At 51.2% G+C, this 24,165-nt stretch overlaps 9 protein-coding genes across 9 annotated transcripts; 4 read left to right on the top strand and 5 right to left on the bottom strand.

Annotated features, from left to right (window-relative positions):
* Positions 1-222: 222 nt before the first annotated feature.
* On the bottom strand, positions 223-2,722 carry BJX68DRAFT_270208 (fungal specific transcription factor domain-containing protein; the record flags this gene model as incomplete). Its single annotated transcript, XM_071046571.1, has 6 exons — positions 223-1,150; positions 1,219-1,309; positions 1,366-1,500; positions 1,548-1,807; positions 1,877-2,518; positions 2,586-2,722. The coding sequence occupies 6 exons, from the start codon at positions 2,720-2,722 to the stop codon at positions 223-225; spliced, it is 2,193 nt and encodes a 730-aa protein (XP_070895470.1).
* Positions 2,723-3,423: 701 nt separating this feature from the next.
* On the bottom strand, positions 3,424-6,391 carry BJX68DRAFT_156159 (N-alpha-acetyltransferase 35, NatC auxiliary subunit). The gene is made up of 8 exons (XM_071036756.1): positions 6,199-6,391; positions 6,060-6,127; positions 5,833-5,970; positions 5,520-5,756; positions 5,002-5,457; positions 4,695-4,952; positions 4,547-4,645; positions 3,424-4,495 (listed from the first exon to the last, which is right to left on the bottom strand). The coding sequence occupies exons 1-8, from the start codon at positions 6,296-6,298 to the stop codon at positions 3,569-3,571; spliced, it is 2,283 nt and encodes a 760-aa protein (XP_070895471.1). The 5' UTR covers positions 6,299-6,391; the 3' UTR covers positions 3,424-3,568.
* Positions 6,392-6,532: 141 nt separating this feature from the next.
* BJX68DRAFT_244061 (ATP synthase subunit epsilon family protein) lies at positions 6,533-7,150 on the bottom strand. The gene is made up of 3 exons (XM_071041237.1): positions 7,040-7,150; positions 6,853-6,967; positions 6,533-6,779 (listed from the first exon to the last, which is right to left on the bottom strand). Exons 1-3 carry the CDS (start codon positions 7,069-7,071, stop codon positions 6,702-6,704), a joined length of 225 nt encoding a protein of 74 aa, XP_070895472.1. The 5' UTR covers positions 7,072-7,150; the 3' UTR covers positions 6,533-6,701.
* Positions 7,151-7,286: 136 nt separating this feature from the next.
* BJX68DRAFT_244065 (uncharacterized protein) lies at positions 7,287-9,144 on the top strand. The gene has a single exon (XM_071041238.1). It carries the CDS (start codon positions 7,963-7,965, stop codon positions 8,971-8,973), a length of 1,011 nt encoding a protein of 336 aa, XP_070895473.1. The 5' UTR covers positions 7,287-7,962; the 3' UTR covers positions 8,974-9,144.
* An 88-nt stretch (positions 9,145-9,232) lies between these two features.
* Positions 9,233-11,807, top strand: hsp60 (chaperone ATPase HSP60). Its single transcript, XM_071041239.1, has 3 exons — positions 9,233-9,556; positions 9,654-9,795; positions 9,890-11,807. Exons 1-3 carry the CDS (start codon positions 9,446-9,448, stop codon positions 11,401-11,403), a joined length of 1,767 nt encoding a protein of 588 aa, XP_070895474.1. The 5' UTR covers positions 9,233-9,445; the 3' UTR covers positions 11,404-11,807.
* Positions 11,808-11,997: 190 nt separating this feature from the next.
* On the bottom strand, positions 11,998-15,966 carry BJX68DRAFT_257483 (uncharacterized protein; the record flags this gene model as incomplete). The annotated part of the gene is made up of 10 exons (XM_071043356.1): positions 11,998-12,416; positions 12,478-12,581; positions 12,629-12,756; positions 12,814-13,182; positions 13,231-13,851; positions 14,004-14,166; positions 14,218-14,433; positions 14,490-15,610; positions 15,674-15,884; positions 15,935-15,966. 10 exons carry the CDS (start codon positions 15,964-15,966, stop codon positions 11,998-12,000), a joined length of 3,384 nt encoding a protein of 1,127 aa, XP_070895475.1.
* A 448-nt stretch (positions 15,967-16,414) lies between these two features.
* Positions 16,415-18,392, bottom strand: BJX68DRAFT_244081 (putative mitochondrial carrier protein). Its single transcript, XM_071041240.1, has 2 exons — positions 17,998-18,392; positions 16,415-17,915 (listed from the first exon to the last, which is right to left on the bottom strand). The coding sequence occupies exons 1-2, from the start codon at positions 18,236-18,238 to the stop codon at positions 16,762-16,764; spliced, it is 1,395 nt and encodes a 464-aa protein (XP_070895476.1). The 5' UTR covers positions 18,239-18,392; the 3' UTR covers positions 16,415-16,761.
* An 86-nt stretch (positions 18,393-18,478) lies between these two features.
* On the top strand, positions 18,479-20,526 carry BJX68DRAFT_156474 (putative F-box protein (Pof7)). The gene is made up of 2 exons (XM_071036757.1): positions 18,479-19,103; positions 19,168-20,526. Exons 1-2 carry the CDS (start codon positions 18,705-18,707, stop codon positions 20,380-20,382), a joined length of 1,614 nt encoding a protein of 537 aa, XP_070895477.1. The 5' UTR covers positions 18,479-18,704; the 3' UTR covers positions 20,383-20,526.
* Positions 20,527-20,897: 371 nt separating this feature from the next.
* BJX68DRAFT_156480 (putative ATP-dependent RNA helicase (Hrh1)) lies at positions 20,898-23,933 on the top strand. Its single transcript, XM_071036758.1, has 2 exons — positions 20,898-23,154; positions 23,208-23,933. Exons 1-2 carry the CDS (start codon positions 21,046-21,048, stop codon positions 23,547-23,549), a joined length of 2,451 nt encoding a protein of 816 aa, XP_070895478.1. The 5' UTR covers positions 20,898-21,045; the 3' UTR covers positions 23,550-23,933.
* The last annotated feature ends 232 nt before the right edge of the window (positions 23,934-24,165 follow it).

The following is a 24,165-nucleotide window of genomic DNA, read 5'->3' on the forward strand; positions in this document are numbered from 1 at the left end:
GCAATTTAGACTTCTATAAGACCCAGACCCCTCTTTCCCTTTTCCTTTGGCTCTTCTTTCGTCTATAACGGCGACTTTTTCTCTCCGTCCCCGAGAATACAAGCGGCAGTTCCAAGCAAGCTCAAGTCGTCTGTCTATACATGTTGCAAAGCATTGTGTTGTCTTGATTCTATTCTAAATTGTCTGGGTAATCATGCTCTTAAGTCTTCGTCTGTTCGCATTTCAGTATGTCCTGCTAGGGAACATCATCACATCTGACACTTGGTTCAAGATACTGCCAATATGACCGTCTTCCAAGGGCATGCTGTATGCTTCCGTAAAAGGCGGCATTGTGGCAGCTATATTGGCCAAATCAGGCGTGGGCATAAACGTCGTGGGAATGTCCTGAGTGGCAGCATCTTCTTTGGCGGCTGACGTTTGCGCTTTGCTTTTACGCAGCGCGGCATTTACCTCACGGAGCGCTTCCAACGATGATGAGAGGTGTTTTGCCGAGTCTGTCCGAGTCTGAGGATTCACAGTGCCGTCTGAATACACATGATCGGCTAAAACTATTTCAAGACGCTCAACCAGGTCCCAAGTCTGCGGCCACTGCTGGCTACTGGTGTTCATGAGCAAAAGAAAAGCCGATGCGATGGTTCTCTGTACGCTGATCCATGTGCGGGACGCGTATTTACTCATCGTGTGGAGCTCAATGAAAGCCTCGATCGTGCTCACCAGGTTACTTAGGCATTCCTGGCGGATTCGCTCACGTTTGTGTTCATCCTTTATGGCTTCTGGGTCCAATGAGACGCGACAGAGCACGGAGATATAGTATGAAGAGTGCAACCTCAATTCCGCCCGTTCGATGTTGTCAGCCAACGACATACAATGCTCCCGATATCGCAAATGTGGTGCAGTCTCCGCAACGATATTGCGGATTCGTTGCACATAATCGTGAATTTCGTGAGGTCGATGTTGTGAGTGATGTACCATCATCAAGTTCCGCAGTGACTCGAGCACAACTCCGATTATGCGAGAAAGTGTTTCGAAATAGGATCGATGTCCGGGCATCGACTTGCGATGATACGGAATGTCGGGTTGGCTGATCATTGTGATAGAGGGTCGGTCATAGGCCAAGGAAAAATGGCTGTTCTGAAAGGCCATAGCCCACCTGTTCGAAGAAGGTGACACCGTCAGTGTGCGCGGCTTCAACAGTTTAGAGACTATTGAGGTACGTACCAGACCCTTCTCCGAGCTTCCTGCTGCGCAGGCGTATATCCTTTTGCCTCCGCGTGAAGACCGAGAGCCATGCACATTCGTTCCGTCATTCCTATGGGAGGCATCGTCAGCTCAGTGCGCAGTACGAACAAGTGAGAAACCACCCACCGAGCATTGTATAAGAAGCCCCGGCGTTCATATTATATGACAAGACATTGCTTATGATCAGCAGAATCTGAATAATTTCCACCGTGGGCTGCGCTACATAGTTCACCATGCGCAGGCACTGATAGGAGCAAGAAACTGGGAGCTGTCAGCCGCCAAATCCTCTCAATCATCAGGTGTCTCACCATAAACCCAAGAAGTCATCTCGCGGGAGAGTCCGGGTAGGTCGGACAGTTGGCAGCCAGACGCTAGAACTGCGAAGCAAAGGCTCAGAAAAGTGATACTCATTCCAAAAGGTTGTACAGCGCCATTTGCATCCGGCCGATAAACACCGCCAGCTCGTTTTCGCCCATCCAACAACCGCTTCATGTCGCTCTCAAGCTTGTCTAAATCCGATAACACAGGATATATCACCGCCCCGATGCCTTTATAATAACTTAAGAACCTGAAACAAGTCAGACGACAAAGCTCTTCGGGGGTGGGATCATCACCAGCCACGAATCTTCAGACTTACTTTAAACATTGGTCGTCAGGGGGTAGCACATCGCAAACACCTCCGATATTGAAGGTGAATGGGTCTGAGGACCAGAGGTCCACGAACGGATATGAAGCGGTTTCATTGCCCATTGCCAGCTCTGTGATCAGATCATCTCTTGGTGGATCCGATGAACTCTTCGTTTTATCCAGAATATCAACAAATGCGGAACGTGATCCTATATGTACCGACCCCGTTTTCAAAGTTGTGGACCCGTAACGGCTCTCCTGCACAGGCGGCGACTGATCCCTTGCAAAACTCGACACGTCTGAGCGAGGTTCGGTCAGTTTTCGCGGTTGGTTTGAATGAGCTTGAAAGATCGATGTTAAGCTGGAAATGAGGTGTTCCATATCCCGCATCTTGGTGTTTATCTCCTCCCACTTGATGTGAGATATCGAGACAGTTTCCGAAAGGTCCTCCAGGCCGGAATCGGCGGCGTAGTAAACATCTTGACTATCCGTAGCATACGACGATGAAGGTGGAAATTGCGATGCACTGCCTACAGTGCTGGGGACAGTGGAGGAGATGAAGCTTTGGGGAGCAGTTGATGGTTTAGATGCGACTGGGGGCGCAGGCGGAGGACGGCCGTAAGTGCAGTTGAACCCACGCTTCACGCAGTTGCTGCACGGTACATTTCGATCGCAGCGGACCTTGCTCGCACGACACTGATGGCATGTCTTGCACTCACGTGGCCGGCGTCGGATGGGATACACTGGCATCGCAAACGCGCCGACCACCTTGGGAACGGCGAAGGGAGGGGAAGTTGAGCGTATGCGGGCGCTGGGGAAGGGAGAAACTGGGAAGGAAGAAGAGCCGAAGAACCATCTAACGGGGATCGAGAAATCGTGCGACAGACATTGGATCCAGAGGAACGGAAGTAGTGCGACGAAGCCTTCCAAAGAGGAAGTATTAATAACAACAGAAGAAGCAATCCTGATCTAGCGATAGGCAAGTGGAGGATCGTCGACAGGTGACGGCCAGCCGGGTCACAGCAATCCTCGGACCTCAGCAAATGCCACAAAGTACTCTAGCGTCTAGAGGAAAAAAGGGGAGGATATCATTAGTGGAAAAAGCACATGGATCAAGCGGGAAAGAGACAGGTACTTTTGCCTCCCAGCTGTTGCGATTCTGGAGTTGGGAGCTGGGAACGGAACTTGGGAGCTTTGCGGAATTTCCAGTGTCTGTGCTCAGACTGGGCCAAGACTGACCTTAGCTTCCTGCTCCCTCCCGAGTATGGCATGGGAGAGATTCGAGATCGTTCCTTGATGTGTGACAAGCACTTTAGAGTTCTGACAATTCAAAATGAAACATTTTGATTTCATTTTCAAATCTAACAAAGTGTCAAGGTCATGAACTGGCCACAAAATGACCCTTGGATTCATTTTCCACTACTGAGCTAATACACTACCCCCACTACTATTTTGCCTGGTGCAGTGCTGGCGTGCATTCTTCGCCTAGAACAGTCTAACCCGCGGACCAAGAAATTGTAAACCAGCATTCATCATTTCTATAGCGTCGTGTCTAGTACGTATCTACATGGTGTGTGGCTACCTCATACGATGTATCACAATTTCCAGCGCACCGGTAGGTACTCGGTAGAGAACCCCAGCCAACCGCAACTAATATCCGGGTATTTGAAATGAGGGCGCCACATTCCACAATGCGCTTGCTTCAATTCTTGGCCTTTGGCTGCGCTTGCACCTGCAGCACCTGAGGCACCACCCACCAGTCATGCCAGCGACCCTTCTCCCCTGCCTCCGGAATATTGGCTTTTAGGTTCAGTGGCGGCAGTGTTTCAGTGCCTTGCGTGGGAGAGCCGCGAGCGAGAATTGCCTTCTTCACGCTTTCGATGGCAATGCTTGCACCGATACAAGCTCGCATTGTATCCTTCACATCGCGGGTCCAGTCCTCTGCGAGGGCCGGGGCAGCGAGCTTTTCGCCGTTGGGATCTTCCAGGAAGGGCCCGTTGGCGAGCGTTGCTTCCCAGGCCTTTCGAGCCTCGCCGATTGCCTTTGTTGCGCGTTCCAGGACGATCTCGTCGCTGTCGCCTTGAAGGGTTGCTTCGCGGTGATATTCATCGTAGGGGACAAGCTCGGGGAGGGTGATACTCAGGAATGGTTTCATACGAAGCTCGTAGCGGAATTTATCGTTGGAGTAGGCTTGCGGTGAGGAGGCGGTTGGGAGGATTTTGTGACGGGATAGGAGGACGTAGAGGGCGTGTAAGGATATTGCGAACGCGTCAATGGCGATAATCTGCGTGGTGAGTCGGTCGAAGAGGAGAAACGACTTTCGTAGCAGGGCGCGTTTTGCTGAGGATAGTCGACTCCGTTGCGCAGCGGAAACGATGAATGTGCGGATTCGATCAATGTGCCCCAGGTGTGTTGAGCAGATATGGGACAGGTACCAGTACATTCCCGGGAGCTCTTCTGGCGCATAGATGGAAAGTTCAAATCCGAGTTGAAGGATGAGGCGGAACTGAATGAGCTTCTGGTGGTAAGTCCAGCTGCTAAGCGGGTATGCGTATGTCGTATCGCCGTTTGGAAGCTCTAATGGAGGTTCTCCACTCAAAACACGAAGCTGCTCGTCGAGATCCTCGGCCTGCAAATAGTAAGCCAAGAGCCAAAATCTTTACATCGAAAGGGTACAAACCTCCATTTGCAGATTATCCCAGTCCACAATGGTATGGCATACGGTCCGGCGAATACGACAGCGGTTGAGACAGGCACTCCGGAAAGTATCTACAAACGGCTGTATCCATATTTAGCAATAGACATGACACTAAAGTGATAGGGTATACCTGAGAGAAGCGTCGCACGAAGCCATCCATCAACTGAGCAATTTGGAAGCGAGGATCGGAAGGCATTTCGGTTTCATCAAGATTTGCCTCAAGCAGAATACTTGAGGGTAAAACAAGGGACGCCAACTCGTCATAGAGAAACTGTTTCACTGGAATGGTTCCGAGGATGATCGATTTGTTCATGATAATGGTTTGAGTTAGGGATCGGATATAGACCGAAGGTTGGGGTTTTCGCGAGAGAAAAGTCCAGATAGCCACCTGATTTGACTGTTAGAAATATGGAGACCAATCGGCGAGATAATCATACCCTGAGGTTGTATGGGCCTTGATAGTCAAGAACCTGACTGAGATGGATCCCATCCTGGAATAGCCGCTTGAGATGCGCCAGCGCATCTTCCAGGCTGATCGTTACCATTGGCCGCGGAGGTACCGTGCTGGCCAATTTTCGTTGTATCTTCCAGCTAAAGGCTTCAGACACGGGTTGGCCTGCGCGGCTGGACTGTTGCAAAGATGGTAATAGCGACAAGCAGGCCTCAAAGTGATCAACCGATCTTGTCTGCATGATGTTGATATCCTGCTGTAGCCCCAAGAGAAACTTCAATCTGAACTCTAGCCGTGCCCTTAGCGCATTTTTCACAGTTTCATCTACTGTAAGTTGATCATCGATCCAGAAAATCGCCCTGTCCAAAAGGTTGCAGAAAAGTCCGTACTCAAAATGTGATAATAATGAGCGGTTATACAGCTGCGTGCTGAAGTCTTCTTCCTAAAAGTATCAAACAACCGATCAGTATCAGCTGTTTTGAGTGATATGGCTCCAGGACGAACCTCGTAAAAGAATTCCGCAGTCACTCGCGTATGCACAAAGTCGCAGCACTTGACTAGTCCAAGGCAGTACGCACGCAGCACTATATGTACCAACTCTGACCCGGCTTCCTCACCGGGACCCCTTCCGCGTCCAAAATGGGTGTCTTCAAAAATCCTCGGCACAGGCCAGAGGAGCTTATCGAGGTATAGCGACGTGAAGAGGGTTTGCGAAAGAGGGTGCCCCATATGCCATGCCATCTGTTTTGGAAAGACAATCTTAGTATGCACTCGAAGCGTAATCCCATAGCTTTGATGTCGAACATTTCCAACCCACCTCATGGCACAGTAACTCATCCATGATTCCTACTACTTGTTCGGGAGTCAGGTCGCGCAAGACATCGTAGTCGTCATCTAGAGTTTGCTCGTCTTCCTCGGGGCCCAGGTATCCGCTATCCATTTTCGAGTCCATGATCTATGATGCGCGACAAGAACTGTTAGCACCATGTGTCATTATATCCAGGGCATGCGTCTTGCGAAAGCGCAAAAAAATTAACGACTTACCTCCAAGGCACCCACTGCCTCGAAAAGCGTAAAGTATTCATCCTTAACAAGCTGCCCTGTTTTTAATCCTAGCAAGATAAGGTCGTTAGCACGCGTCCACCGTGAGGGCTGATTCCCGAGCTTCAGAAGGTAATCATACTTGATGCAGCTTGTGTGAATTTCTCTGTAATGTCGCGTGGGACAACAGACTGCGAAGTGACTCGCGTCGTTGGAGCTTGGGCCTGACTGTTCGGTAACATAAGGGAAAATTGGTCGTCTGCAGCCAGCTGCTGGATCTACCAAATACAACGAGGAATTGCGACGCTCGAAGAGAAAAGAGGTGGAAAGGTGGGTGAGGGGATGGCGGGGAGTCGGGGAGGTCGGGCGGACAGGGCAAAACTCCCGGTCAGTGCAGAACCAGGGACCCGGCTGATATAAGAGCTTATATGTGGCTCGCAAACTATAACGAGTTGAAAAGAGATGCTGCCTCTTCTACAAGGATAGTAGGACAGGACGGAATGAGCCTTTCTATTTATACCTTATCAACAGGCCATCTCGCTACAAAGTTCAATCCTTCGTGCATCAGACCATCAGCATTCCCTATGTCCTTGCACCGCCTAGAATACACATATCAGAACTCAGTGGAGGTTCCGGTAAGATTGTCTATTTCGACTCGGCCTGGGAAGCGATCGCCTGGTTGTTGACCTCGGCAAGGTTCTTAACTTCACCCTGCTTGCCGTTCTGTTCCAAAAGTCCGGTTAGCCATAAGCCCCTACATTGGAACCCAAGAGAAATCGGTATGGGGTATACGGACCTCCCACTTGGCGAAACGAAGTTCCATGTTTCCACGGCGCTCAGCAGCGAGACGGGGGCCGTCCTTGAGAGACCGGCGGACCGCGCGAGAAGCGACGGCCAGGTAGCGGTTGTAGCTGGAAAAGTCGACAATTGTCAGCGGAATTTCGCAACTCGACACAGAAATCTCGATTCAAGGGGTAACGTACGTCAGACCAGCGGATTTCCACGCGAAAACCATCTTGACTATGGTAAGAGAATGGAGGGATTCGATTGAGATTGAGGCAGTCGGGTGTGATGCTGTGCAAAGCGAAGTTCGGAGGATAGGGATCTCGGGTCATGTGATACACGTGATAACTCACCCAAGCAGCCAATCATGTGCTTTCCATACACTTTCCCCATATACTACTCCGAGTGTTACTTCAGAGAACTACAACATATACAACAGCGGGATCTCTCAGATCTTTTAAGAGATAGCCATCTTTTATTGCTGTCAGAATAATTGGAAGACTGCTACAAGCCGCAGCGTAAGCTCATGATCAACAATTCCGTTTCCGAGAACGCAGTACCCTCTACAGGCACAAGTGGTAAGAGCTAGGAATAACCCAACAATCTCACCATCTGAGCCAGAGCAAAAGCTTTGTGATATTGCAAGCTGGATCTAAAGCGGTGGTCTTTTTGGCCAGACTTAAACCTCCTCGCCGCCTCAACTTTAGGTCTATACAAACAGAGATTCTTCGTGATTCTCCCGCAATCACTCATTCATCTACAATCTTCTTCTTGTTGAACTACACTTCAAAGCCTCTCCTTGCATTTACTATCTACTAGCAAGTGAGGCTTGCCTGTTGTTCCTCGCTTGCTGAGCTGCAGCTTGCTTCAGGTCCAAGAAGAGCAGATCACAAGAAACCTGCGCAGTTCCATCTGCAGATCTCATCTCTCTTACTGTCTCCCTCTCGTTCCCTGGTTCCTTGTCTCTCATCAGTTGTCAAGCATCTCCTTCCTCTCACTTCCTATAGTTGAGGTGCAGATATTCTCATCACCCGCTGATACCTCACCTCAGTTTCGCACGTCTCGAACCACTTTCAAACCCACATCTCTCATCTCAAACCCCTTCTTATTCGCTCTAGGCATCATGACTAGAGCCAAGAGGCGGACGATCGTACGCTGGTCCGGTATAATCTTTCTTCATGACAACTGTCCGCGATATTCACTAACTTGCCTCACAATTTCAGATGACCTTGACCAGTTACTCCTGTTGACCGTCCATTATGTCTGCAGCGCGAAAAACGTCAAGATACCCTGGGCCGAGGTCGCGCAAGTGATGGGACACAATACAAGCGAGGGGGCCATAGTTCAGCATCTGGACAAGGCGCGCAAGAAACGAGCTGCAGAAGGAAAGGCGGTGCCTCCGCCTCGCAAGAGAGGCTCTGCCGGGGGTGGCGGGGGTGCTTCGAGAACCATACATGCTCCAATTGCACAAGGACGAAAGGCTCAGATGCCTGCTCCTGAAAGCTGCGGCAGTTCGGACGAAGAGTGGGTTGAAAACGGGGGCTTGCAGCGCAAGAGGCCGCGTAGGAAGGCCCGAGCAATCTACGCGGAACCTCCCAAGCCCGAGTCTGAGGATTCGGAGGATAGCGACAGTGAGATGCTAGTCCCCAACGCAGATTTCCTCCAGCTGCCGAATGACAGAAATCAGCCAAAGGGGCAGCGGTCACCATCGCCGAAGCAAAGCTTAGTTGTGGCTTTGAAATGTCCTAAGTGGTTCTCTGGCCATACTCAGGACGCGCCTTTCACATCCCCAGTCAGTACTTCATTTGACGAAACGGTCACGCCGACCAATTCCACCTTCTCGCACCCGGACTCCGACGTTGAACATGACCCATATATCGACTGTGGAAACGGAGCAGGGCCCGAGAACAAAATCGCACCCTCCGAATACCCCGGTTATGACTTGCCGCCGATTGAGCCCTTCGATCCATACGAGCAGTTCACAGTGGACGCTTCTTCGTACCTCTTCCCCGAGAACTTTCAACTTGAGGGGGAATATTCAGGTTTGCCTAGAGATGGCATGGATTTTGCAGGCAATATCCTCGACTCGGGTTACTGGCATGAAGGGGAAATGATGGGGCAGTACCAGTATTAGCGACCAGAACTTGACTTGTCCCACGGCTATGATCCCACATGTATCTCTGAAGTTGCGCTCCAGATATGCTACTTAGTTGCAGGCTTTTACGACATAAATATATCTTTAGATCTCGACGAGCAATAAATCTATGGTCTCGGTTTCTCAATCAAACTCCGGAGTAGAAAGTGGAGGCCCGGGTAAACAGGGAGCTCTTCCGACAACCCGAAGGATTTCCTCGGATACACGCCACGTGACCTTCTAGGAGCTTCTGCCGCCAAGAAATCCGGAGATCGAGAAAGGCCTGGAAAATTTTCGAGACTTTGGCTTCATCCTCACCTCTTATCCCTCTCTACCCTCTTCCTCTTCATCTTTCTCCTTCTGCATCCGTTCTGCTCTGGGAGTTCTGATCGGGCAGCTCCTCTCTGCGCATCCTACTTATCGCATTTGTCTTGTTTCAATTGTCTTCTCTTCTCCCTTTCTCCCTTTCAACATGCAGCGAGCTCTTTCTTCTAGGACCTCGGTCCTCTCTGCTGCTTCCAAGCGCGGTGCTCTCTACAAGCCTACTGGTATCAACCTCCAGCAGCAACGATTTGCCCACAAGGTATGCCAGATTGCAATTAGCCACCCCGGATGAGACCAGCTAGCTCTAGTCGGCCTTCCGCAGCTCCCGGTCGACTAAGGTTGCTAACACTTATTAGGAGCTCAAATTCGGCGTTGAGGCTCGCGCCCAACTCCTGAAGGGTGTTGACACTCTTGCTAAGGCCGTCACATCGACTCTCGGTCCTAAGGGTCGCAATGTGTTGATCGAATCGCCTTACGGCTCCCCGAAGATCACCAAGGGTACGTTACGTTCTTTTAGTCATCAACCCCAAGCATTCATTATCGCCGCGGACGACATTATAGTATCTATCAATTGCAGCGCTGATTTTATTAGACGGTGTGACCGTTGCCAAGGCAATTCAGCTCCAGGACAAATTCGAGAACCTCGGTGCCCGTCTCCTTCAGGATGTCGCTTCCAAGACCAACGAACTTGCTGGTGACGGAACCACCACCGCCACCGTCCTCGCTCGCGCTATCTTCTCCGAGACCGTCAAGAACGTTGCTGCTGGCTGCAACCCTATGGATCTGCGCCGCGGTATCCAGGCTGCCGTTGACGCTGTCGTTGACTACCTCCAGCAGAACAAGCGTGCCATTACCACTGGCGAGGAGATTGCCCAGGTCGCTACCATCTCCGCCAACGGCGACACCCACGTTGGAAAGCTCATCTCCACCGCCATGGAGCGCGTTGGCAAGGAGGGTGTTATCACCGTCAAGGAGGGCAAGACTCTCGAGGACGAGCTTGAGGTTACCGAGGGTATGCGCTTCGACCGTGGATACACCTCCCCTTACTTTATCACCGACGCCAAGTCCCAGAAGGTTGAGTTCGAGAAGCCTCTGATCCTCCTCTCCGAGAAGAAGATCTCTGCCGTTCAGGACATCATCCCCGCTCTCGAGGCTTCCACCACTCTCCGCCGCCCTCTTGTTATCATCGCTGAGGACATTGAGGGTGAGGCTCTCGCTGTCTGCATTCTCAACAAGCTCCGTGGCCAGCTCCAGGTCGCTGCTGTGAAGGCTCCTGGCTTCGGTGACAACCGTAAGAGCATCCTCGGCGACCTGGGTGTCCTCACCAACGGTACCGTCTTCACCGATGAGCTTGACATCAAGCTCGAGAAGCTCACCCCCGACATGCTTGGTTCCACCGGCTCCATTACCATCACCAAGGAGGACACTATCATCCTGAACGGTGAGGGCAGCAAGGACGCCATCGCTCAGCGCTGCGAGCAGATCCGTGGTGTCATGGCTGACCCTACCACCTCCGAGTACGAGAAGGAGAAGCTCCAGGAGCGTCTCGCTAAGCTCTCCGGCGGTGTTGCCGTCATCAAGGTCGGTGGTGCTTCCGAAGTCGAGGTCGGCGAGAAGAAGGACCGTGTCGTTGATGCCCTGAACGCCACCCGTGCTGCTGTTGAGGAGGGTATCCTCCCCGGTGGTGGTACTGCTCTCCTCAAGGCCTCTGCCAACGGCCTCGACAACGTCAAGCCTGCCAACTTCGACCAGCAGCTCGGTGTCAGCATCATCAAGAGCGCTATCACCCGTCCTGCCCGCACCATCGTTGAGAACGCCGGTCTTGAGGGTAGCGTTATCGTTGGCAAGCTCACCGATGAGTTCGCCAAGGACTTCTACCGCGGCTTCGACAGCTCCAAGGGCGAGTACGTTGACATGCTCGCTGCCGGTATCGTCGACCCTCTCAAGGTTGTCCGCACCGCCCTTGTCGATGCTAGCGGTGTCTCCTCCCTGCTCGGTACCACCGAGGTTGCCATCGTTGAGGCTCCTGAGGAGAAGGCTCCTGCTGCTCCCGGCGGCATGGGTGGTATGGGTGGCATGGGCGGCATGGGTGGCGGCATGTTCTAAACTGCCCCATCTTTGGTCGTCTAATGTACTCCTAACACTTTCCAGCGCAATTTTTAGAGGATTTTCTTCGAGCGTGTCTTTGCATACAATGGGCATACCTTGATATGTTTTGAGATCTCTATTTATGTATTATTTTCCTTATGTTTTTAATGTGTTACATGCCTTTATTACTCATCCTGACCTATACCTCCTGTTATCTCTCTCCGCACTCTGTTGATTTGGGCTTTTCTATACTCCATCTCCATCTCCGCTCTACCTTTTTGGCATAAAAGTCAGGGGAGTCTGTGTATTATATCCTGTACTTTTTCATCCCACAATACCACCGTGGTCTGTTCAACTTCGTTCCCATAAACACTCTAACAACCTCAACGTAGATAGAGGCGCGCCAGTAATCTCATATTACGTCGAAAGGTAACTGCTAAATAGATCCTGCTGAAGACTGGTAATGCTATTGGCATTGTTCATCGTAACCAATCTAGAGAACTCGCTCATCACCCAAAGCAGCCCTAATACCACTAAACAGAATGCCCGACCAATACGCCGAAACGCCCAGGGCCATCACGCATCACCCCGTTCTCAGATCCAATCCTCAACCTAATGCCCCGTCCCCGTCCTCCCCCCTCTAGCCTCCGAAACAAGCACAGACGGTAACGCCGTCGTCTCCGCTCTCCCTCCATCCCCATACCCAACCCCATTCAACGTACTACTCTTCTCATCATCCCTCTTCCAAAAGTCATCTTCCACCCCCTCTCGATACCTCCACGTAGCAAGATACCGACCAAAGCGATCGCCCATGCGCGAGGTTCTCGTCTTTGTAGAGGCAACGGATGTCTTTTCCGCGGAGGGTGATTTCCTCTTCGAGTTGTGCTGGCCCAGATGCACCGCGACGGGCGCGAAGATCATGTCCTTGCAGAGGCCCCAGAGGATCTTTTGCAGTTTGAGTAGCATGTCGCGTAGGCGTTCGCTGAAGGCTATTAAGAGGGCGGAGACGATTACGGCGACGCTTGTGGGGCCTAGGGGTTTTGTTCTTAGTATGAGTGTTTACCTTTCTGGTAGGGAGGGCAATGGCCTTACCGGCAATGGTGAGCATCGTATTCAAGGTTAGGTTTGTGGGTTCGCCACTCCACTCTCGGGCGTTGATGCCGAAGAGGGAGGTGAAAAACGAGAGGGGGAGGAAGCTATAGGATTATTAGTAGCTGGGTGCGGCAGGTGAGGTGATACTGACATGACTGTGAAGATGGTAAAGACCATGACGGCGCGCGATTGGCTTTGGGTCACTTCTGCTTCCCATCGGGCTAATCGGGACTCGTCGACGTTGGCTTGCTTCTGTTTGAGGTCGAGGAGGTTTTCTACCTATAAAAATGTTAATCAATGCAGCCCAGGACCGGCAGACGGTAAAAGACAACATACAGCTTTCTGGGCGCCTATAGCATTCTCCCTCATCTCGGTAATGTGAGTCCGATATTCATCAAGCCTTCCCAGCGAGGCTTGTATAAACCGCTTGCCATACCCTCTGTGCTCAAAGTACTTAGCCATGTCCTTGATGGTCGCCGTTTGCTGCTCGAGGAGCTTCAAGAAGGTTCCCAGCTCGTCCACGATGTCTCTGAGCTCCAGCATCGAGGAAAGATCGTCCCTGTTCTGGATGGAGACATTACGGTCTCTTTCTTCACGCTGCTCGGCGGTCATGAGCTTTCCATCAGGCGTCTTATTGTATTCTGATGGTCTAATGATAATCCCTCTGTTTCGGAATTGTTTGAACGACCTTGTTGTTATCTCAGTCTAAGTGAGTTAGTACGAGTCGTAGGGTAGTATTGCGAAGCTACTCACCAAGATACTGATTGACTCTTCGAAAATACGCAGGATTTGCAGATCACTATGCAGAGTTCTATCGAAGAGAACTGTGACAGCGTGCAGCACAATCAACGCGGCAAGATCCCCCGCCGTCTCGAATCGTCGCGCAAGGTCTCCATTGAGTTCGTTGTAGATGCTATTATAGAGGTTCGTCTGCTCGTAGAATTTACCCTCAACTGTGGTAGGCTCCTGCTTGGGAAAGAAGGTAACGACCGTTTTCTGGTCCACGATCCAAAGCCAGAGCTGGTCGACCATGAGCACTTTGCCGTCAACAAATGTGGGTTGCGGGTTGAGCCCATATTGAATTGGATCGGTAGTCCCGAGTTCATCGTGGAGATTGACAGATTTTCTTGTCCTCTTGTATAACATCTGGTCGTCATCTCGTGCAACGGTAGATCGGAGATTCGGATATCCAAATTGATCCAAGGTTCGTCGTATATGGATTGGGGATTCGTTTCCCAGGAATTTCCATATTAGTTTCGATTCTAGACTAGATCGTGATATCTCATCCGGGACTGGTCTAGATCTTCCTTGTCGCAATCTCTCTTCTATAAGTTTTCGTCGCTGGAGAAGGTTCCAGTACGTATCCCAGTGCAGCTAGAATAAGGTTAGATGATAGGCTAGATAATTAATCATACAAAAGCACGTACATATGGAAGCTATATTAGAAATAGTTAGCATCCGGTCTTCGAAGCATGAGCCTGGAAAGGGCTTGGAAAGGGCTTGGAAAGGGCTTGGAAAGAGCTTACATATAGAGCTAATTGAGGATCATGCGGCTCAGAAGCTTTGATTGGTGGGGAATCGAGCTTGAAGTGAATGCAGGCTGGCCGGACATAGCGTGCATGAGGTTCCAGATGGCGGGCAGTGGTGAGATTCGAGAACCAGTTTTCATTGTTGACAAGCTTCCTAAAACTGCAAAATAGTTAGCGGGTTCCAGTAACTATATCCATATAGGCGACATACAGGTTTTGTTTGGCTTTCCCTCTGCAGGCTTTGGAAAGAACCGGCGGAACCCAATCAGTGTGGGTATATGGCACGTGGACCCAAACCAGTTTCTCGGTTCCTGGTTCCGGTCTATCAAACCTTGGGGCTGTCTGAGGCATCTCACTTCGCTCATCAGGGGTTCGCTCTCTTTGCGGCACACCGAGAAATTCCCGGTATCTCGAGGAGAGGCTCGTCCTATAGTTTGACGTCAGACAGATATGGAGACTAACGGGTAGGAGCGAAAAACTCACAACAGGTTCCGTTGGCTAGGGCTGATTGTGCCTAGATTCTCTGCTGTCTGAATCTCCTCCTCTTCTTCCTCATCCTCTTGGCCCGGTTCTTCGTATGAAGCACGCCGGTCAGAGCCGGAACCCTCCGACTGGATGTCGAAGTAACCCTCAATGGGCGCTTCCGTAACATGGATTCTAGGTGACGGATGTGGAGCAAGGAAACTCCTACTTCTCCTGACGGAAGGACGCGAGGAGACAACTTCAACTGGGACGAAAGTGGGGTCCCTTGTCAGAGAATCTCGATTTCCGGACTGCGATGACTGATTCTGGGCAGTTGTCGGCCTGCTGTCTACTTCACTGGCAGACTCCTCGTACGTGCTGCTCGATAATCTGCTGGATTTCTTCAACCGCTCTTCCAGGCACCTGGACGGCCCTGTGTCCAAATAGGCTTCAAGCGGCGTCTTGGTAGACCACAGTTTTAACGGAGTATCATTGCTGACGCCTCTGGCCGTGTCTTCAAAAAACCCACTTACTTGAACCATCACCTCCTGCTCTACCTGCAGTGGAACATCCGACACCAGCGACAATTCTAAAGCCGCTGCAATAGCCGACCGCAATGCCTTGATGAAATCCAGCCTAGCAGTGGCTTCTTGACCTTTGAATGTCGCAGTGCCAACATGGTCCGCTGCCAGAGGGAGTTCATTTTCATGCTCGAACCCCAACAGCCCGGACCGGATCGATGTGATAGGGACGTGCATATCTACTGTACTTCCGGTATCCGAATCAGTTATCGTGAACACGGAATCGACAGTCTCCAGATACGTCCAAATCTTCATGTCCGCCGAGATTGCTCTGAAATGACCGGCAAGGCGCTCCAGCTTCTCATGTCGCGGTCTCAGCGTGTCTTGCACGTCTAGCGGTATATTGCACTGAAGGCCAAGAAGCCGACGAATACTCCTAGCGAATTCGGGAGCAGAGAGGTAACTTGACCCATAATGCGGGGTGGCGAGAAACGCGATTCCGTAGCAACTCGAAAGTATGCAATCGAGAGGTGAAGGCGACCGGCTCGCTTTGACCAGTGCAGCAGTTGCTACGAGACCGCCCGTGCTGTGGCAAATGAAGAATAGGGGTCGTCTGCGACTCTAAAGAGAAGCTTAGATTACTACCTATGAGGAAGGGTTTCCGGCGACTGCAGCAATACGTACCGTTGACTTCCTCAGCTCCTGGAGCTTGTTCAGCAACCTGGTCGCTAATGAGTCGAGCGAATCCTCTGCGTTCACTACTCCGTGGTCCAGCAGTAACACGCGCGCGTTAGAGATAAGTTTCGGCAAATCAGTCGTCAACCATGGCGATCCTGCGCCGTCCGAAGTCCATGGCTTTTCTGGGTCTGCGCCTATAGCAGGGACAGCGACGATGCTAAAACCCGATCAGTAACTTACTCGAACAAGGGTGGGTGCCGCACTTACTCCACGTGCGTGACGGTATCGTTGGCCGCCATGTCTGCGAGAGCGCTATCGCAAGCAAAGAAAAACACAAAAGGACCATCTCAAGATCTCACATCACCAACGTTATATAAATGACTCTCGAATCGGGGTGAATGAAGGTCATCGCAAGTCGTCATATGACGCGCTTTTGAGTCAAACACGAACGGCAGATGACTGTCTTATCCCAGTGAAGGCTGTGTCAGCTTTATAAAAGAAACAATTAGGCAATCCACCTCTCAAGGAGGGGGAGGCTGAAGCAGGGCGCAAGAGCCCCCGAATCCTTTCAGTCATGGCGAAGGCGATCGTCTCGAACTAAAGGTGGCCCCCGCAGAAGTTCGTCCAGTAGCGCGTATCCAGAGAGATCGGGGGACTGGGGTGGTCAGCCATCATCACGAACTTGGTGTTGTGCGGGTAAGGCTGAAGGGGCGTCAATTCATCTTGTGACCTGGGTTAGGTATGTGGAAAAGAACTGCGTTTGAGACCAAGATGAGATTGTGACTAAGTATAATACATGTCTTGAATATGTACAGTACACACCATGCGCTGATGCAAGAATTTTATAACAAAAGTACCGCCTTTCCCCGTGTATTTCCACAGCCATGTCGAAGAAACAAAAATAGGTCTATAGTCGATATCAAATGTGGTATCATCAAGAATTACCCTTTGGCGCAACTGACGAGCACCGCGGGTTGGTTTATGCATGAATCGTAAAAATATGGCCGATATTAGCTGCAGGACGAGAGACCGCTCAAAGTCGAATGACAGAGATAAGAGGTGGTGAAAAAGACAAAAGGCATGTTTTCGATCGATCAGACAGAATCCGAGTCCTTCCCATCGATCGAGGATAGACGTTTCTCGTTGGCGTCGCGAGCGAATTTCTTGCCTACTTCGTACGTTGAGATCATGATGGCACAGGCTGGAGCCACCTTGAGGCATCGCGCGACCCAACCCTTGAAGAGGCCTGCTGTGCCCTCCTCGCGAAATATGTGCAGAAGGAATTTTGGTAGTGAGAGTTGCTCCGGCTGAAGGGGCGCCTTTGCGAGATTGCTACCAGCGACGTTTGACACATCATCGCCCATGTGGCGGTATACTTGCTGGCGTGTCTTTCCAACATCAAAAGGCGTTGTTACAAATGCGGCGAGCGCACCCGATACGGCACCAGCGATAAAACTGTCGAGGAATGTGTTTCCCTCTACCTCGGGAAGTCCCGACTGACCTGCCGAGGACACGCCGTGCGATAGGTTGTGGCTATGCGCTTTTTTGCGCGCTTCCATGATGTACTTCTTCGTTTCCTCATATCCCCACCAATAAAGTCCAGAGAACGGTACGTCCCGCCACATGGTAAGCGTTAGGCCCCGCCAAAGAGAGGTGTAACCACTGGCTTGGGTCATCTGGTGCAGTCCCTCGAGGGTGGCTTTGAAATGGCCCGCACCGGTTCCGGGAGTTGCTTGCAACCGAGTACGGAACATTTCAATCGGACTTATCGCCGTGGCTGCAGCAATTCTTGCAGCGGCGCCTGCGAGAAAGGGCACATAGGCAATAGGAACGATGCGTCTGATCGGGCTCCTTTCGTCGAAGCGCAGCCAATCGTACCCGGCAAAGTAGATGACATTGCCCGGTATCCCCATCATCAGCGTCGGACTCAACCCACGCCATAGTGTGGTTACACCTTCATTCCTAGCAATCTTCCGTAAACCATCCAAGGTAGATGTAAAGGTTCTTCGCTGTGTCTCCTCCACCGCACAATCCGCTACCGACTGGGAGCCCAACGCGCTCCCGCTAGGTCCAACCGCACAGATTTGTGTATTTTGCCCTATCCAAAATACTTCGCGGCAACAGGCGGTTATTCCGAGGTTAGGAGGCGCGTCTTTCAAATTGTGTATCGTATGTGACGTAAACGGCGAGGTGGTTTTAATTGAAGATTGTGATTGCAACCTGACGCGAACCACATCGAGAGGGGTCACTAAAGACAGTTGTTAGTATCTTCCCAGGCACAGAAGCTCCTCTAACAAGTCCACAATAAGGACAGAGGTATAGTCGCCTACCTAAAAGACCGTTCAGGACGCTGCCGAGGGTCGCGGACAGCATCTTCTGAGAGATAGAGGCTTCGTCTGTTGAACTAGGGCTCGGCCTTGAAACCGACCCTGTCCCAGAAGTAGCCGCCATGACTGTATCGTCTGTAGCCCAATTCCATGTCTCTGCCGACTGGCCTTCGGGTTTGACGGTAGCAAAATTGTCTGAGCGATATCGGTCCCAAGAAGCACCGTCTGGGCTCAAACCGGACATTCAATCGACGAGGTGACGTTGAAAGGGTATTTGCAGTCGAGCAGAAGTAGTTAAGACAAATGAATCTGATTTGTTCAGCTAGTTGAGTGCATCGAGGACCTTCGAGGCCGGTAAGTGACTCAGAACGTAGTGATGATGCTGGTCCAGGAAAAAGACCGTTCGGGCTCGGGCGGTCGGTGGCGATCGGACTGACGAGAGATTGCCGGAGATAAGCGCGGATCAGAAATCTTGCTCCTTCATCCTCCTCGATCGGCGTCTTTCTCTCGTGTTTTCTTACTTTCTTCGTGCCGTCTAGTGGCTGTGTACGACAAAGCTATGGCCCGTTCAACGCCAACTTAGCCGACACGATCACATTTGGAGCCTTTCTGAAGCTCTTTCGTCGGTCGCGTCCTCACCCCGCGGAAGCTCGCTTATCAATCAGTGGCCCTGTGCCTCAACTTACAACGTACATTACCTTTTCATAACCATGGCCGACAACGCGGAGCTTGAGTCATTTCGGCGCCAATGGCGACAGGAAGTCGAGAGTCGAACAAAACCGAACAGTGCGGGAGCGTCGCAGGCCACACCTTCCAGATCTGCTGCACCACCGCCACCTCATCCTCGCCAATTCCCTCCAACTCGACATGAAGCATTTGCGCGCAAAGAGGAAGAAGACGAGGAAGGAGTGGCAACTCCGGGCCAAGCTGAGCTTATTCAGGGGGTTGATAGGTTATCCCTAGCTAGGCCCGACGATGAGGATGCTTTCCATTCACGAACACCCCGCACAGAGCCGAAATCAGCTCTTGAACACTTTGAGCGAGCAGTCGAGAAAGAAGCGGAAGGAAACTTAGGAGACAGTCTACAACACTATCGAAAAGCATATCGTGTAAGTTGGACGACGTGATGCGGGGTATGCGCCAGTATTTTATATTTGCTGACCTTCTCCTCAGCTGGACGCCGCAGTCGATAAGGAATACAGGAATAAACACTTCGCGGGCGCCTGGAAAAAGGCTCCTCAACCTGCGACTTCTAAGGAACCCACAAAATCTCCCTCGGGCGAGACGTTCGAAATTGTGCCAACACCGGAGCTTATCGCGTCATTTTCCAGCTTTCCTATCCCTCCGGCGGAACCGCTTTTCGAAGGCGATCCTGCTCCTCCCTGCCCTATCGCCCACGTACCATCCGAAGTCATTGTTGAGATCTTGCGACATGTCGCGTTAGCAGACCCAGCAGCTTTTTGCCGGATGGCTCTGGTGTGTAAGCGCTTTGCGTATCATTTCTCCCATGAGCAGCATATATGGAAACGACTCTGCCAAGGAGCCAGATTCGGGTTCAAATCCATGCATTATTCTTTCGCCTGTGACATCCATGGCAATCCAGAACAGTCTCTAGAGCCCGTCGCTCGGTACACTCCATTTCCTACGGATATCCCTATTCAGCTCCCAAGTCCGCTATCCTCGTGGAGTGAGGTTTTTCATACCTATCCTCGGATACGGTTCACCGGAATATACATTAGCACAGTAAACTACACCCGTGCAGGTGCAGCATCGGCGTACTCAAATATCTCATGGAACAGCCCAATTCATATAGTTACTTACTACCGATACCTTCGATTCTACCCGGATGGAACAGTCATCTACCTACTTACCACTGTTGAGCCTGTCGATGTGGTTCCGCATATTAACAAAGCAAACGTGACAGCGGCGCGGGCGCCGTCTCGCAAACAGCATCAGAAAAATGCTCCAGATTCAGTGACTGGACCTCAAGATCCGGTTCCTCCTATTGCCTTGGACGCCCTGAAGCGCGCTCAATGGGGTCGATGGCGCCTCTCAAGACCAGAATCGCCCTCCCATCCAGCCGAGGAATCAGAGTATTCTTTTCCAATCAAGGACAAGTTGGCGAGTACGCCCGACCTTACGGATCTTGTTGTCGAGACTGAAGGAGTAGGAGCAAAGTACATCTACGTCCTCCACCTAGCCCTCCGGTCAACCACAGCTCGACCTCCGAATGCCAATCCGATGACTCCCAATCCTTCACGGAATACCAAGTTAGTCTGGAAGGGCTACTGGAGTTACGACAAACTCACTGACGACTGGGCCGAGTTTGGCCTTAAGAACGACCGCGCATTTGTCTTCCGGCGTGTCCGTGGCTGGGGCTTGAACTAATGACCTATACGACCATATAAGAGATATTTCGATATATATACTCTTTACATAAAGTATAGATTGAGGCGCTCTTTCGCGACCGTTTATATAAGAGTGGAATAGTTTATGAATATAGAGCCGTGACATATATAACACTGAATGCGCTGAAATATGAATATAGTTGTCCCAGTAGATGTGAACTACCTTGCAGGATTTTGGGTAAGTATAATAATCTACGCCCTATTACTCACCTTTTGACCTTATACTCCTACTTATTACAGAGTACTGCTATGTCAGTGGCTTGTAGAAGTGTATGTGGTATTTGCACATGTTAATGATCCGCATGTATCATTCAAAATGGCTTTGACTTTTCCTACCGGTATACACCTGAACCAAGATTAAATATCGAAGACTAAATTCGTAAGGCTAAGTTGATATCGGAATATATTTTGGCGCCTATCGCCCGGCATTTGTAGTAGTGGAGCACAGAAATGTCAAGCGCTGGCTTATCGATAAGAATTCCACCCGAAAAATTTCCCCAACCTTGGGGTCAGGCCCGCCATCACGATTTTACGACAAGATAGTAACTCGAATACCTCTAGATAAATCTCACCAAATTGACGGGATTAGTCCTCGGTCGACTGAAACATATTCCCATTCCTCAACTTTTCCGCAGACTCTGCCATGCCCGAACGGGTGCGGACCGTCTTCACCGACGACGACGACGAGGCACCTGTCGCCAAACCACAAACGACCACGAAAACCGGGCCGACGGAGGTCTCGGAGGGGACTCAGAATGGAAGAATCTATAAGGATATTGGCTTAAAAAGGAGCAAGGAAAAGGGCAAGAAGCGGAAGCTCGAGGAGCTTGCTGACGGAACCCTCACCACTCGAACACTCGAGGTGAACGGCTCGCAATCCCCTGATGCTGGCGCCCTGAGCAAGAAGAAGCCCACGAAAACCGCAGACGAGTCCACCACGAAACCCAAAGACCGACACCAGAAGCAAAAACAAAAGCAACGCCCGCTTACAGACGACGAGAAGAAAAGATTCCATTCCCTCAAGAAGAAAGCGGAAGCCCTCTACGAAATCCGCAAGAACCTCCCCATCTTCGCGCACGGCGACGAGATTCGGCAAAACCTCCGCAAAAATGACATTATGCTATTGATCGGTGAAACTGGTAGCGGAAAGAGTACACAGATCCCGCAATTCTTGGTGAACGAGCAGTGGTGTCGGCCGACAAAGACTACAATCGTGAACGCGGATGATGGGTCGCAAAAGGAAGCGCTTGTCGGCGGGTGTATAGCAATCACGCAGCCTCGACGTGTTGCTGCGATTTCGCTTGCGCGGCGTGTGGCGGAGGAGATGGGGACGCCGCTGGGGAATTCGTCGCCGGCGAGTAAAGTTGGTTACTCGGTGCGGTTTGATACATCTACGTCACCGAGTACGCGGGTGAAGTTTTTGACAGAGGGAATGCTGCTTCAGGAGATGCTGCATGATCCGTGGTTGACCAAGTATAGTGCCATTGTCGTCGATGAAGTCCACGAGCGCGGTGTGAATGTCGATTTGGTGATGGGATTTTTGAGGAATTTGGTCTCCGGGAAGAAGGAAGGGAGAGGTGGAGTGCCGTTGAAGGCCGTGGTCATGAGTGCCACGGCTGATATGGAGAGCCTACAAGAGTTTTTCAAGGAAGGGTTTCAGGGACGGCAATTGGAGGAGGCTAAGAAGGATGCACCCGATGGCATTGCCGTATGTCATATCAAGGGTCGCCAATTTCCGGTGAAGACGATATACGCTCCGGAGGCGGTTCATGATTTTGTCGACGCGGCGCTCAAGGTGATCTTCCAGATCCACTACAAGGAGCCTATTCCAGGCGATATCCTAGTCTTTCTGACGGGTCAGGAGACAGTCGAAGCTCTGGAGAATTTGGTGAATGAGTATGCCACTGGAATGGATCCTGCATTACCGAAAATTCAAGTCCTCCCGCTCTTTGCTGCGCTCCCACAGGCAGCTCAACAACGGGTGTTTGCTCCTGCACCGCCCCGGACTCGCAAGATCATCCTGGCGACAAACATTGCAGAGACATCCGTGACGGTGTCTGGTGTCCGGTACGTCGTGGATTGCGGAAAGGCGAAGATCAAGCAATTCCGAACCAGGCTAGGGCTGGATTCCCTGCTTGTCAAGCCCATTTCGAAATCCGCTGCCATCCAGCGGAAGGGTCGTGCTGGTCGAGAGGCGCCTGGCCAGTGCTTCCGATTATATACAGAGAAAGACTACCTTGCACTCGACGAGGTCAATACGCCGGAGATTCTGAGATGTGACCTCAGCCAGGCCATCCTCAATATGAAGGCTCGTGGTGTCGACAATGTCATAGAATTCCCGTTCTTGACACGGCCACCTCGCGAAGCATTGGAAAAGGCTCTACTCCAGTTGCTCAGCATCGACGCCCTCGAGGAAACTGGTAAAATCAGCGCCATCGGATCGCACATTGCGAAGCTCCCATTGACTCCGACACTGGGTCGCGTGCTGCTTGCTGCGTCCGATTTCGGCCCAGATTGTCTGCTTGATGTCATTGACATTATATCAACTCTCAGTGTGGAGAACGTCTTCTTAAATACCATATCGGAGGAGAAAAAGGAAGAGGCAGAGCAGTCTCGACGTGATCTATACCGAAGAGAGGGCGACCACCTTACGATGTTAATGACTGTACGGGCATACGCCTCAGAAAACACCGATCGAAAAGCATGGGCTGAGCGGCATCTGGTCTCACATCGGGCCATGCAGTCTGTCATGGTAGGATGTCTTATCTATCATATATGATTTAGAGCTAACATTCGGGATCGCAGGATGTCCGCAAACAACTCACGGCCCAATGCCGACAAGCGAAACTGCTCCCGAGTTCCACTGAGACTCAGAGTTCATCAACAGTCAGAGAACCTTCCCCTATCCACATCCTGAAGAGCTTCCTACGTGGGTTTTCCACAAACACAGCTCGTCTCGTGCCAGACGGCAGCTACCGTACTGTGGTGGGGAACCAGACGGTGGCGATACACCCCTCCAGTGTGCTCTTCGGAAAGAAGGTGGAGGCCATCATGTACAATGAGTTTGTGTTTACCAATCGTAGCTATGCGCGAGGGGTAAGTGCAGTGCAGATGGACTGGGTAGGAGAGGCTTTGGCAGGGGAGTAGACTGGCATCAGTTTTGCATATTAGACTTGATACAGCGCGCATATACATAGAATTAGTCTTCCCTCCGCGTGCGAAGAGCAGAATATCACCACTTGGCATTTCTGATATCGAAACGACGTTTCGGACTGATTAGGCTAAAGCCACTGTTTCAGGGCAAAGTCCACGAATAAGCTGTCGAGATCTGGTGCGGATAAAACAGGAGAGAGTGCTCGGATTTCCGATCCGCAACTCCTCGCCTCGTAGAGATTACTTGGTCCCAATCTGGTGGAACGGTGTCACTATCAGATGGTATGTACATGTCGGTGTAGTTTCTCGCCCCTCCTCGACTTGCGCGACATGTCACTCGAGAAGTGGGATGATCAATATAGATTTGCAGGGATGATAAATCAGACCTTAGTAAAGCAATAATCAAGTAGCCTTTCTTTCAGCCCAATTCTATTATTATTTTCCTGATAAAGAAGAGTGTTGGGTTGGCCAGTGCTGGTCTGGTGACTTTGGCGTGTCTTGCATCATCCGCAAACAATCATCACCACCACATCAGCTTAGCACCTTTTCCTCCAAGCCCTTCTTTCTTGTCTCTGTTCTCTTTCATCCTTCTCAAATTGCAACCCTTTGA

Source organism: Aspergillus pseudodeflectus (genome assembly GCF_044049435.1).
Source record: "Aspergillus pseudodeflectus strain CBS 756.74 chromosome Unknown BJX68scaffold_47, whole genome shotgun sequence".
Taxonomy (NCBI): Eukaryota; Fungi; Ascomycota; class Eurotiomycetes; order Eurotiales; family Aspergillaceae; genus Aspergillus; species Aspergillus pseudodeflectus.